Source organism: Gouania willdenowi, chromosome 1 (assembly GCF_900634775.1).
Source record: "Gouania willdenowi chromosome 1, fGouWil2.1, whole genome shotgun sequence".
NCBI lineage: Eukaryota > Metazoa > Chordata > Actinopteri > Blenniiformes > Gobiesocidae > Gouania > Gouania willdenowi.
The window spans coordinates 21,085,100-21,095,599 of NC_041044.1; the positions used below are offsets into that span (position 1 = coordinate 21,085,100).

General features: G+C 42.1%; 2 protein-coding genes across 3 annotated transcripts; both read left to right on the forward strand.

Annotated features, from left to right (window-relative positions):
• The first annotated feature begins 936 nt into the window (after positions 1–936).
• LOC114466972 (nudC domain-containing protein 3-like) lies at positions 937–4,433 on the forward strand. 2 transcript variants are annotated; one of them, XM_028452861.1, is made up of 5 exons: positions 937–1,038; positions 1,625–1,710; positions 2,275–2,404; positions 2,504–2,647; positions 4,181–4,433. In XM_028452861.1, the coding sequence occupies exons 2-5, from the start codon at positions 1,634–1,636 to the stop codon at positions 4,370–4,372; spliced, it is 543 nt and encodes a 180-aa protein (XP_028308662.1). In that variant the 5' UTR covers positions 937–1,038; positions 1,625–1,633; the 3' UTR covers positions 4,373–4,433. The 2 variants fall into 2 exon arrangements, with proteins under 2 accessions (XP_028308662.1, XP_028308673.1); XM_028452872.1 differs by having other exon boundaries at positions 946–984.
• Positions 4,434–4,677: 244 nt separating this feature from the next.
• On the forward strand, positions 4,678–10,479 carry LOC114466982 (nudC domain-containing protein 3-like). The gene is made up of 5 exons (XM_028452883.1): positions 4,678–4,698; positions 7,651–7,736; positions 8,323–8,452; positions 8,552–8,695; positions 10,227–10,479. The coding sequence occupies exons 2-5, from the start codon at positions 7,660–7,662 to the stop codon at positions 10,416–10,418; spliced, it is 543 nt and encodes a 180-aa protein (XP_028308684.1). The 5' UTR covers positions 4,678–4,698; positions 7,651–7,659; the 3' UTR covers positions 10,419–10,479.
• The last annotated feature ends 21 nt before the right edge of the window (positions 10,480–10,500 follow it).

Here is a 10,500-nt window from a genome sequence, read left to right on the forward strand (position 1 = left end):
TGACAAGTTATTAATGTTTCAGACTTTGTTAGACATTTATTTAATGAATTTATCTTGGTACATAAGATAAGTGCATAGCATAAAATCGAAAGTCTATTTTTATATATGTATGAACATAATAAATATATTTTCAATGTGTCCTGTCTGGATGGGGTGTTTTATAATGATAATAATAATATAATTTTTTTAAAGAAAAATTCAAAGCAATACATCCTGTATACAATACACATTAACACATTTTTAAACCAAATTAATGGTAACCTTAACTATGTCAAAAAAGCAGGTAAGCTGTTTACACTAATTATTAATACGAATTTACGTTAGAAAAAAAACTGTTTATGGAACTACATAGACATATTTTGCATATACACATACATATATGACTGTGTACTGTGTAATCATTGTCAGTCAATGCAGTTATTGATGACAAATTACTGAAAATAACAGTTATGTCAATAGAAATCAATGGATTCGAACGACCCGCCACTAACAAATTCAGTCCTACATGAATCACGTGGACTTCCGTTTTCGCAACTCTCTCTATATACGGTTCTGGTTTACCACTCTATATTTCAGATCTTAGTGAATCTGCCTCTCTGTAGGAAAGTGTCCTGGAGTGACACCTCAAGACATAAGTTTCCTCCGGGTCATCCAGGGGTCACAGTTGACATTGTTATACATACTCGCACTGCACACGCACGAAGGGGATTATTCAGTGCTTAAAGCATCGCCTCTGGCGGTCATTTGGGATTCATAGAACTATGTGATTTGAACTTTTTGTTAGATTGGTACAACTGTTTTCATTCCCCAACCCCCAGCACCCCCACCCACCCCCTGTATTTAGACCTGAATGTCTAATAATTATGTGCTTAAGTATGCTTTATGATGTCATTAAATGCAGCTTTGTAGAACAGCTGACAGGTAGTCATGGTAACTCAGGCTAAGATGAAAGCTGCGAAAAATCTCCAGTGAGAAACCAGTAAAGTAGGTCTAATATCCTTATAACACCCTACAAAGGTTGACCAGCAGATGTCCTAAGTGAGCAAACTTTGTAACCAATGTTTCTTGTAATATTGTACAGCACTTTAAAGACTAAATCAGTGATATTCCTGAATCATGTTAAAATAAATACTCTTTGTTTTATAATATTGTAAATATATTTACATTTTCTGTCATAATCCTGTGTGAATGAGCTGATACTGTAAAGCATTTTGGAACTACTTTGCCATAAAAGCACTATTTAAATCTACAAATTTAACATTTACTCTTTAGTCAGGATTGCTCAATTTTGCCGAAATTTTCAGGCACACGGTGGGGTAGTGGTTAGCACATCTGCCTCACAGCAACAAGGTATATTTTAACCCTAACCCTAACCCTAAAAATGCTAACAGACTTCAGACAGTGGAGTTAAAGTTTAGCTTTTCGTATTCTGTGTGCACTTGTTAAACAAGTTGAGTGATAAATAACTTATTAACTGCTCAGAGTTTAATACACTTAAAATTAATCTGTTTTTGGCTTTCAAAGATAAAAAATGGTTTGTTTAACAGAGCCATGTCAGTGCAGCTTGTTGCTGTCAAAGCGATGTCCTGGTTTCAATGGCTGAAGTCTGAGCTCTTTCTTTCAGACCCTCAAGATGTTAAAGCAGACGAAGCAGGAAGCTGCAGAAGTTCAGAGAGGCCAGACGGCTGTACATGCAGCTACAACTGAAAGGTGAGAAAAGAAATATGGACTAAATGTTCAATAAAAATACGTGTGTGTGTGAATACTGAACTGTTAGTCTGATACTAAACTCCTTTAGTTAAAGCTGCAGTATGTAGAATCCTCTCTCCGCTCTGTTTCAAAACCAAAACTTAGCCTCCCTTACCGGTGTCTTTTTTTAATGCTGTGAATGTTGTGAATATCCGCCATTGCATTTGGTCGTGAACGTGCATGACTTCAGTCAAGTAGCCAATAGTAACGCCCAAAACAGCTCAGCGAGCACACGTGTTTGTAGAAAGATCTCTGATTGGCTGGAGCCCAGCGTCATGCTCCTGGATTTATGAACTTAATTTACAGGGTCAGGAGAAGAAGAGATTCATTGTCCACTCAAAACACTTTGATTACAATATGCTCAAAGAAGATCATGATTTTTTGACCAAATGATGCCAAAAAAAACTTACATACTGCAGCTTTAATGCTTTATTTCCCACCATTTTTTAAAAATGCGATGCTTCTGTTGTGAGAGATCAGAGTCTGTTCAAACGTTAACCTGTGACTTGTGTGGCATTGCAACAGTCAGGAAGTTTTCCAAGCCAACTCCGACAGCTACAATGGAGCGATCCGAGAAAATTACAGCTGGTCTCAGGACTACAGTAACGTGGAGGTTCGAGTCTTCGTACCAAAGACAGTGCTCAAAGGCCGACAGGTAAGAGAGGGTTGAGCTCATCAGGACAGAGCCTAACTCACACCAAACATTTTATTTCTGACTCTGTGTGCATGTGCATGTGTGTGTGTGTCCCCTCAGGTGAGAGTCCACCTGCAGAGCAACAGTGTGTGTGTGCGTGTCAACGACGAAGCGGGGGAGAAAACTCTGATGGAGGGAAAGTTCACACACAGGATCAGCACTGCAGACTCTCTGTGGTGTCTGGAGCCTGGAGAGTGTGTACTGGTGAGCACACACACACACATTTTAAAAATCATGTCCAGCCCCATCTCAAAATTAGCCTCTGATTGGCTGAAAAGTTCTTTTTTTCCAGTGAACTCAGCGTATTTCTCTGTTTGTGTTTCTTCTGATGAACATTTGAACAAATTTAGTTTTTGCTGATCAACATGAACCCAACATCACCTCTGCCATGTTTGTTTGAGCCACTATAGTCTGTGTGAGTGAGTTCTGTAGCAGACATATAAAGCAGACTGTCCTACCATCTATGTAAAGTTTTAGTAAGATCCCAAAATTGGCCCTGGTGTAGTTTTAGTGTTATTTCAGTCATCAGAATTTGGAGTTAAAGCAGTAGTGGCGCCAGGATTTTTGATTGTGGGTGGGCCCCCCAGAAAACAGGATGGGCCAGTTAAAATAAGCCAACCACTTTACCGTGAACGAGCTCCGACCTCAGGTGGCGACCCTCCTTGATAAACCCAGGCTGCGTCACAATACCCACATTTCGCCCCTCGGTTGCGCACTCCCGCTGAAGGGTGCAAGTGCATAGGGTGTCCCAATCGTGCGGAGTGTGCTTTAGCTTCGCCCACTATGCGCCCTTTATGCATATCTGTGCCAAGCACAGCATGTGGACAGCAACTTTCTGGTGACGAAGCAGCCTGAGGGAGGAATTAAGATTCCACATGTGGGGTGCAAACTGCTGATTGACTGAAAAGATTTCACTCAAAAATTTCCTTGGGCAGGTTATTGGTTGAACAGCACCTGGGTGGACCTTGATTAAAATGGGTGGGCCCAGGCCCACCTGTGGAGCCGTGGCTGAGTTAAAGTAAAAGTATTTTATTAAAGGCAGTGGCTATCCGTACGGTTGCTGTATCAATATGCCAACATTGTATCTGTATGCAGCGCCCCTCATTGGCCAGTTTAGGTCACGTGATAGGTCAGTCATTGGTCAGTTTAGGTCGTGTGACTAACCTTACCCTAACTCTAACCCTAACCCTAAAAATTGTTGCGATATTGGGTTATAACCTAACCCTAACCCTAAACCTCATCCTAACCCTAACCCTAAAATGCTACGTGCGTGTACTTCAGTTATCATACCAATAGCAATGAGGGTTGTCCATACGGCAACTGTACAAATAGACACTTTCTTTATTAAATCTGTAAAGGAGTCAGCCAAGTCAATTTTTTTCGGATTTTTGTACTAGTTCTTTTAGATGACTTATGATTGGTTCATTTAACATCATGCCCCGCCCCTACCTCAAAAGTACCCTCTGATTGGAAATAATCAGTTCTCTTTAATTTTAGTCTTTAAAAGAATTTTCTCTGAGTTTCTTGTTTGTTGAAAATGTGATTCATTTCAGTCTTAGTTTGATTCTTTCTGCCTTTGTTTGCATTTAGCTCAGTCTAGTTTTAGTTTAGTTGTGGTCTATTCTTGGGCTAATTTAGGTCTAGTGTGATTGATAATCTTCCGTAGAGGCTGTTTACATAGCTCTATAATCCGCTCAAAGGCATCAGTAAACCTGTACGCTTTGCCTCTTCTTCCAGCTGTCACTCAACAAAGCGTCAGAGTTTTGGTGGAGCGCCGTGTTGGTAGGAGAAGCAGAGATTGACGTCGACAAAATCCGCAAGGAGCGCTTCGTGGAGAATGATGAGGAGCACGCCGTGCTGGACCGCCTCCACTTTGACGCGCAACAGAAGCTGCAGGGCAAACCGCAGAGCCACGAGATGCAACCATAGATTAACCACAGAGACCAAATCCACCCAGTATGAAGGACAATCAATTTAAAGAAAACAACAAGGAGTCAGCTTTGTTTAACTCCATATTAAAATGACATTTTTGTGTGGATTTCAGTCAGTTTTTTTTTTTGTTATCATGCCAATAATATAGGAAATGTAATCTCCATCGTCACATCGTGAAACAAACACCTTGGGAACATAAACTTAATCCTTGTTGTGTTCAACAAATATTGGAAAAAGCTACATATTTTCAAATTAACAATGCATGTTATGTGCATGATTTATACCAAGGTTGTTTGACTGATTGTATACCTGCTTGTGGACGAGTAAGTCATAGCTCTGTTACACATTTGTGAAACTCATTAATTAGATTGAATGTACTAAAACCATGTTTTTGTTTTCCTAAATCTTTCAATCAAATTTAGTTGTTCCTTTCAGTTTGGTTTAAAACAGACCTGAATTGTAAATCCTTATAAAGCTCATTGAAAGGATATTCCATGGCTTAACGGACCTTTACATGCTGATATGAAATGTTCCAGTGCACACGCTTACACAGATAACAACAAATAGTATTTCTCTATTCACATGTGACACTGTATTCTATGTAACCGTTTAACGTTGCTTTTAATAATAACGCAAATACTCATATGAGACCCACCAGAATTATCCTGTATTAATTTGAGCATCTCCACCAAGGTGCCAATGAAAGATCTGCATCCGTTGAACAGAGGCCTTCGGGGTCTCCCCGACCACGAGAGAAAAGTCCAACATTATGAAGACTGTCCCATGTCTTTTGTTGTAAGTTGGGCTCTCTACCTCACCCAGATCTTTTAATGGAACAGCTTCAAGGAGAGATGACAACAGTGGGAGCTAGGAGACACAGGAACGCTAGCCTGGGAGCTAGGAGACACTGGAACGCTCGCCTGGGAGCTAGGAGACACTGGAAACGCTCGCCTGGGAGCTAGGAGACACTGGAACGCTCGCCTGGGAGCTAGGAGATACAGGGACGCTCGCCTGGGAGCTAGGAGATACAGGGACGCTAGCCTGGGAGCTAGGAGATACAGGGACGCTAGCCTGGGAGCTAGGAGATACAGGGACGCTAGCCTGGGAGCTAGGAGATACAGGGACGCTAGCCTGGGAGCTAGGAGATACAGGGACGCTAGCCTGGGAGCTAGGGGATACAGGGACGCTAGCCTGGGAGCTAGGGGATACAGGGACGCTAGCCTGGAAGCTAGGAGATACAGGGACGCTAGCCTGGACGCTAGGAGATACAGGGACGCTAACCTGGGAGCTTGGAGACTGGCGGGGCTGACCCTTCCTTTTCGATCGACCTCTACCTCGTTGAAGGCTCCGGGGTCCTCCCAAAGCCAGTCGAGTTCCCCAGTAGGAATCCCTAACAGGATCATCCTCCCATCCATATAAAAGCTCCTCCCTGGCCTCCAGAAGGTAGCTCTGCCAGTAGGCAGTTCTTTCTGCCAGGTCCATCTCAGCAAAATCCACCGATGGTCCCGCTGGGTCTGCTGATGGCTGGGACATTCTGTCACAGGCATGTGTGGGTGCAGACCCAAATGCAGGGACGGAGGCAGAGCTCAGGTGCATCATACCAGTATTTATTGTTCTCAAAGGCATGGTCAGTCCAGGGAGGCAAACAAGAAAAACAACAAAAAAGTAAAACCAAGAACCAAAGTCACAGCAAGAAGCAACAGCAAGTAGCAATGTCCCAGCACTGAAGTGAACCCAAGCCTCCACATTTATACTCAGCTAATCCATTGCAGCTGGAGGCCAATCAGCAGGAGAAAGCTGCTGGAAGGGAGTCCACGATCTCCTGCCTGCCCTCCAAAATAAAACCCCATCGTGACAACATCCTGTATACAATACACATTAACACATTTTTAAACCAAATTAATGGTAACATTAACTATGTCAAAAAAGCAGGTAAGCTGTTTACACTAATTATTAATACGAATTTACGTTAGAAAAAAAACTATTTATGGAACTACATAGACATATTTTGCATATACACATACATATATGACTGTGTACTGTGTAATCATTGTCAGTCAATGCAGTTATTGATGACAAATTACTGAAAATAACAGTTATGTCAATAGAAATCAATGGATTCGAACGACCCGCCACTAACAAATTCAGTCCCACATGAATCACGTGGACTTCCGTTTTCGCAACTCTCTCTATATACGGTTCTGGTTTACCACTCTATATTTCAGATCTTAGTGAATCTGCCTCTCTGTAGGAAAGTGTCCTGGAGTGACACCTCAAGACATAAGTTTCCTCCGGGTCATCCAGGGGTCACAGTTGACATTGTTATACATACTCGCACTGCACACGCACGAAGGGGATTATTCAGTGCTTAAAGCATCGCCTCTGGCGGTCATTTGGGATTCATAGAACTATGTGATTTGAACTTTTTGTTAGATTGGTACAACTGTTTTCATTCCCCAACCCCCAGCACCCCCACCCACCCCCTGTATTTAGACCTGAATGTCTAATAATTATGTGCTTAAGTATGCTTTATGATGTCATTAAATGCAGCTTTGTAGAACAGCTGACAGGTAGTCATGGTAACTCAGGCTAAGATGAAAGCTGCAAAAAATCTCCAGTGAGAAACCAGTAAAGTAGGTCTAATATCCTTATAACACCCTACAAAGGTTGACCAGCAGATGTCCTAAGTGAGCAAACTTTGTAACCAATGTTTCTTGTAATATTGTACAGCACTTTAAAGACTAAATCAGTGATATTCCTGAATCATGTTAAAATAAATACTCTTTGTTTTATAATATTGTAAATATATTTACATTTTTCTGTCATAATCCTGTGTGAATGAGCTGATACTGTAAAGCATTTTGGAACTACTTTGCCATAAAAGCACTATTTAAATCTACAAATTTAACATTTACTCTTTAGTCAGGATTGCTTAATTTTGCCTAAATTTTCAGGCACACGGTGGGGTAGTGGTTAGCACATCTGCCTCACAGCAACAAGGTATATTTTAACCCTAACCCTAACCCTAAAAATGCTAACAGACTTCAGACAGTGGAGTTAAAGTTTAGCTTTTCGTATTCTGTGTGCACTTGTTAAACAAGTTGAGTGATAAATAACTTATTAACTGCTCAGAGTTTAATACACTTAAAATTAATCTGTTTTTGGCTTTCAAAGATAAAAAAATGGTTTGTTTAACAGAGCCATGTCAGTGCAGCTTGTTGCTGTCAAAGCGATGTCCTGGTTTCAATGGCTGAAGTCTGAGCTCTTTCTTTCAGACCCTCAAGATGTTAAAGCAGACGAAGCAGGAAGCTGCAGAAGTTCAGAGAGGCCAGACGGCTGTACATGCAGCTACAGCTGAAAGGTGAGAAAAGAAATATGGACTAAATGTTCAATAAAAATACGTGTGTGTGTGTGTGTGTGTGTGTGTGTGTGTGAATACTGAACTGTTAGTCTGATACTAAACTCCTTTAGTTAAAGCTGCAGTATGTAGAATCCTCTCTCCGCTCTGTTTCAAAACCAAAACTTTGCCTCCCTTACCGGTGTCTTTTTTTAATGCTGTGAATGTTGTGAATATCCGCCATTGCATTTGGTCGTGAACGTGCATGACTTCAGTCAAGTAGCCAATACTAACGCCCAAAACAGCTCAGCGAGCACACGTGTTTGTAGAAAGATCTCTGATTGGCTGGAGCCCAGCGTCTTGCTCCTGGATGTATGAACTTAATTTACAGGGTCAGGAGAAGAAGATATTCATTGTCCACTCAAAACACTTTGATTACAATATGCTCAAAGAGGATTATGATTTTTTGAGCAAATGATGCCAAAAAAAACTTACATACTGCAGCTTTAATGCTTTATTTCCCACCATTTTTTAAAAATGCGTTGCTTCTGTTGCGAGAGATCAGAGTCTGTTCAAACGTTAACCTGTGACTTGTGTGGCATTGCAACAGTCAGGAAGTTTTCCAAGCCAACTCCGACAGCTACAATGGAGCGATCCGAGAAAATTACAGCTGGTCTCAGGACTACAGTAACGTGGAGGTTCGAGTCTTCGTACCAAAGACAGTGCTCAAAGGCCGACAGGTAAGAGAGGGTTGATCTCATCAGGACAGAGCCTAACTCACACCAAACATTTTATTTCTGACTCTGTGTGCATGTGCGTGTGTGTGTGTGTCCCCTCAGGTGAGAGTCCACCTGCAGAGCAACAGTGTGTGTGTGCGTGTCAACGACGAAGCGGGGGAGAAAACTCTGATGGAGGGAAAGTTCACACACAGGATCAGCACTGCAGACTCTCTGTGGTGTCTGGAGCCTGGAGAGTGTGTACTGGTGAGCACACACACACACATTTTAAAATCATGTCCAGCACCATCTCAAAATTAGCCTCTGATTGGCTGAAAAGTTCTTTTTTTTCGGTGAACTCAGCGTATTTCTCTGTTTGTGTTTCTTCTGATGAACATTTGAACAAATTTAGTTTGTGCTGATCAACATGAACCCAACATCACCTCTGCCATGTTTGTTTGAGCCACTATAGTCTGTGTGAGTGAGTTCTGTAGCAGACATATAAAGCAGACTGTCCTACCATCTATGTAAAGTTTTAGTAAGATCCCAAAATTGGCCCTGGTGTAGTTTTAGTGTTATTTCAGTCATCAGAATTTGGAGTTAAAGCAGTAGTGGCGCCAGGATTTTTGATTGTGGGTGGGCCCCCCAGAAAACAGGATGGGCCAGTTAAAATAAGCCAACCACTTTACCGTGAACGAGCTCCGACCTCAGGTGGCGACCCTCCTTGATAAACCCAGGCTGCGTCACAATACCCACATTTCGCCCCTCGGTTGCGCACTCCCGCTGAAGGGTGCAAGTGCATAGGGTGTCCCAATCGTGCGGAGTGTGCTTTAGCTTCGCCCACTATGCGCCCTTTATGCATATCTGTGCCAAGCACAGCATGTGGACAGAAACTTTCTGGTGACGAAGCAGCCTGTGGGAGGAATTAAGATTCCACATGTGGGGTGCAAACTGCTGATTGACTGAAAAGATTTCACTCAAAAATTTCCTTGGGCTGATTATTGGTTGAACAGCACCTGGGTGGACCTTGATTAAAATGGGTGGGCCCAGGCCCACCTGTGGAGCCGCGGCTGAGTTAAAGTAAAAGTATTTTATTAAAGGCAGTGGCTATCCGTACGGTTGCTGTATCAATATGCCAACATTGTATCTGTATGCAGCGCCCCTCATTGGCCAGTTTAGGTCACGTGATAGGTCAGTCATTGGTCAGTTTAGGTCGTGTGACTAACCTTACCCTAACTCTAACCCTAACCCTAAAAATTGTTGCGATATTGGGTTATAACCTAACCCTAACCCTAAACCTCATCCTAACCCTAACCCTAACAATGCTACGTGCGTGTACTTCAGTAACCATACCAATAGCAATGAGGGTTGTCCATACGGCAACTGTACAAATAGACACTTTCTTTATTAAATCTGTAAAGGAGTCAGCCAAGTCAATTTTTTTCGAATTTTTGTCCTAGTTTTTTTAGATGACTTATGATTGGTTCATTTAACATCATGCCCCGCCCCTACCTCAAAAGTACCCTCTGATTGGAAATAATCAGTTCTCTTTAATTTTAGTCTTTAAAAGAATTTTCTCTGAGTTTCTTGTTTGTTGAAAATGGGATTCATTTCAGTCTAGTTTGATTCTTCTGCCTTTGTTTGCATTTAGCTCAGTCTAGTTTTAGTTTAGTTGTGGTCTATTCTTGGGCTAATTTAGGTCTAGTGTGATTGATAATCTTCCGTAGAGGCTGTTTACATAGCTCTATAATCCGCTCAAAGGCATCAGTAAACCTGTACGCTTTGCCTCTTCTTCCAGCTGTCACTCAACAAAGCGTCAGAGTTTTGGTGGAGCGCCGTGTTGGTAGGAGAAGCAGAGATTGACGTCGACAAAATCCGCAAGGAGCGCTTCGTGGAGAATGATGAGGAGCACGCCGTGCTGGACCGCCTCCACTTTGACGCGCAACAGAAGCTGCAGGGCAAACCGCAGAGCCACGAGATGCAACCATAGATTAACCACAGAGACCAAATCCACCCAGTATGAAGGACAATCAATTTAAAGAAAACAACAAGGAGTCAGCTTTGTTTAACTC

What these genes read in the sequence shown, in the direction of transcription:
- LOC114466972 (XM_028452861.1), top strand. Translation starts at nt 1,634, where the DNA reads ATGTTAAAGCAGACGAAGCAGGAAGCTGCAGAAGTTCAGAGAGGCCAG. An exon ending in CATGCAGCTACAACTGAAAG is followed by an intron (nt 1,711 to 2,274) that starts GTGAGAAAAGAA and finishes GCATTGCAACAG; the next exon opens with TCAGGAAGTTTTCCAAGCCA. An exon ending in CAGTGCTCAAAGGCCGACAG is followed by an intron (nt 2,405 to 2,503) that starts GTAAGAGAGGGT and finishes GTGTCCCCTCAG; the next exon opens with GTGAGAGTCCACCTGCAGAG.
- LOC114466982 (XM_028452883.1), top strand. Translation starts at nt 7,660, where the DNA reads ATGTTAAAGCAGACGAAGCAGGAAGCTGCAGAAGTTCAGAGAGGCCAG. An exon ending in CAGTGCTCAAAGGCCGACAG is followed by an intron (nt 8,453 to 8,551) that starts GTAAGAGAGGGT and finishes GTGTCCCCTCAG; the next exon opens with GTGAGAGTCCACCTGCAGAG. An exon ending in AGCCTGGAGAGTGTGTACTG is followed by an intron (nt 8,696 to 10,226) that starts GTGAGCACACAC and finishes CTCTTCTTCCAG; the next exon opens with CTGTCACTCAACAAAGCGTC.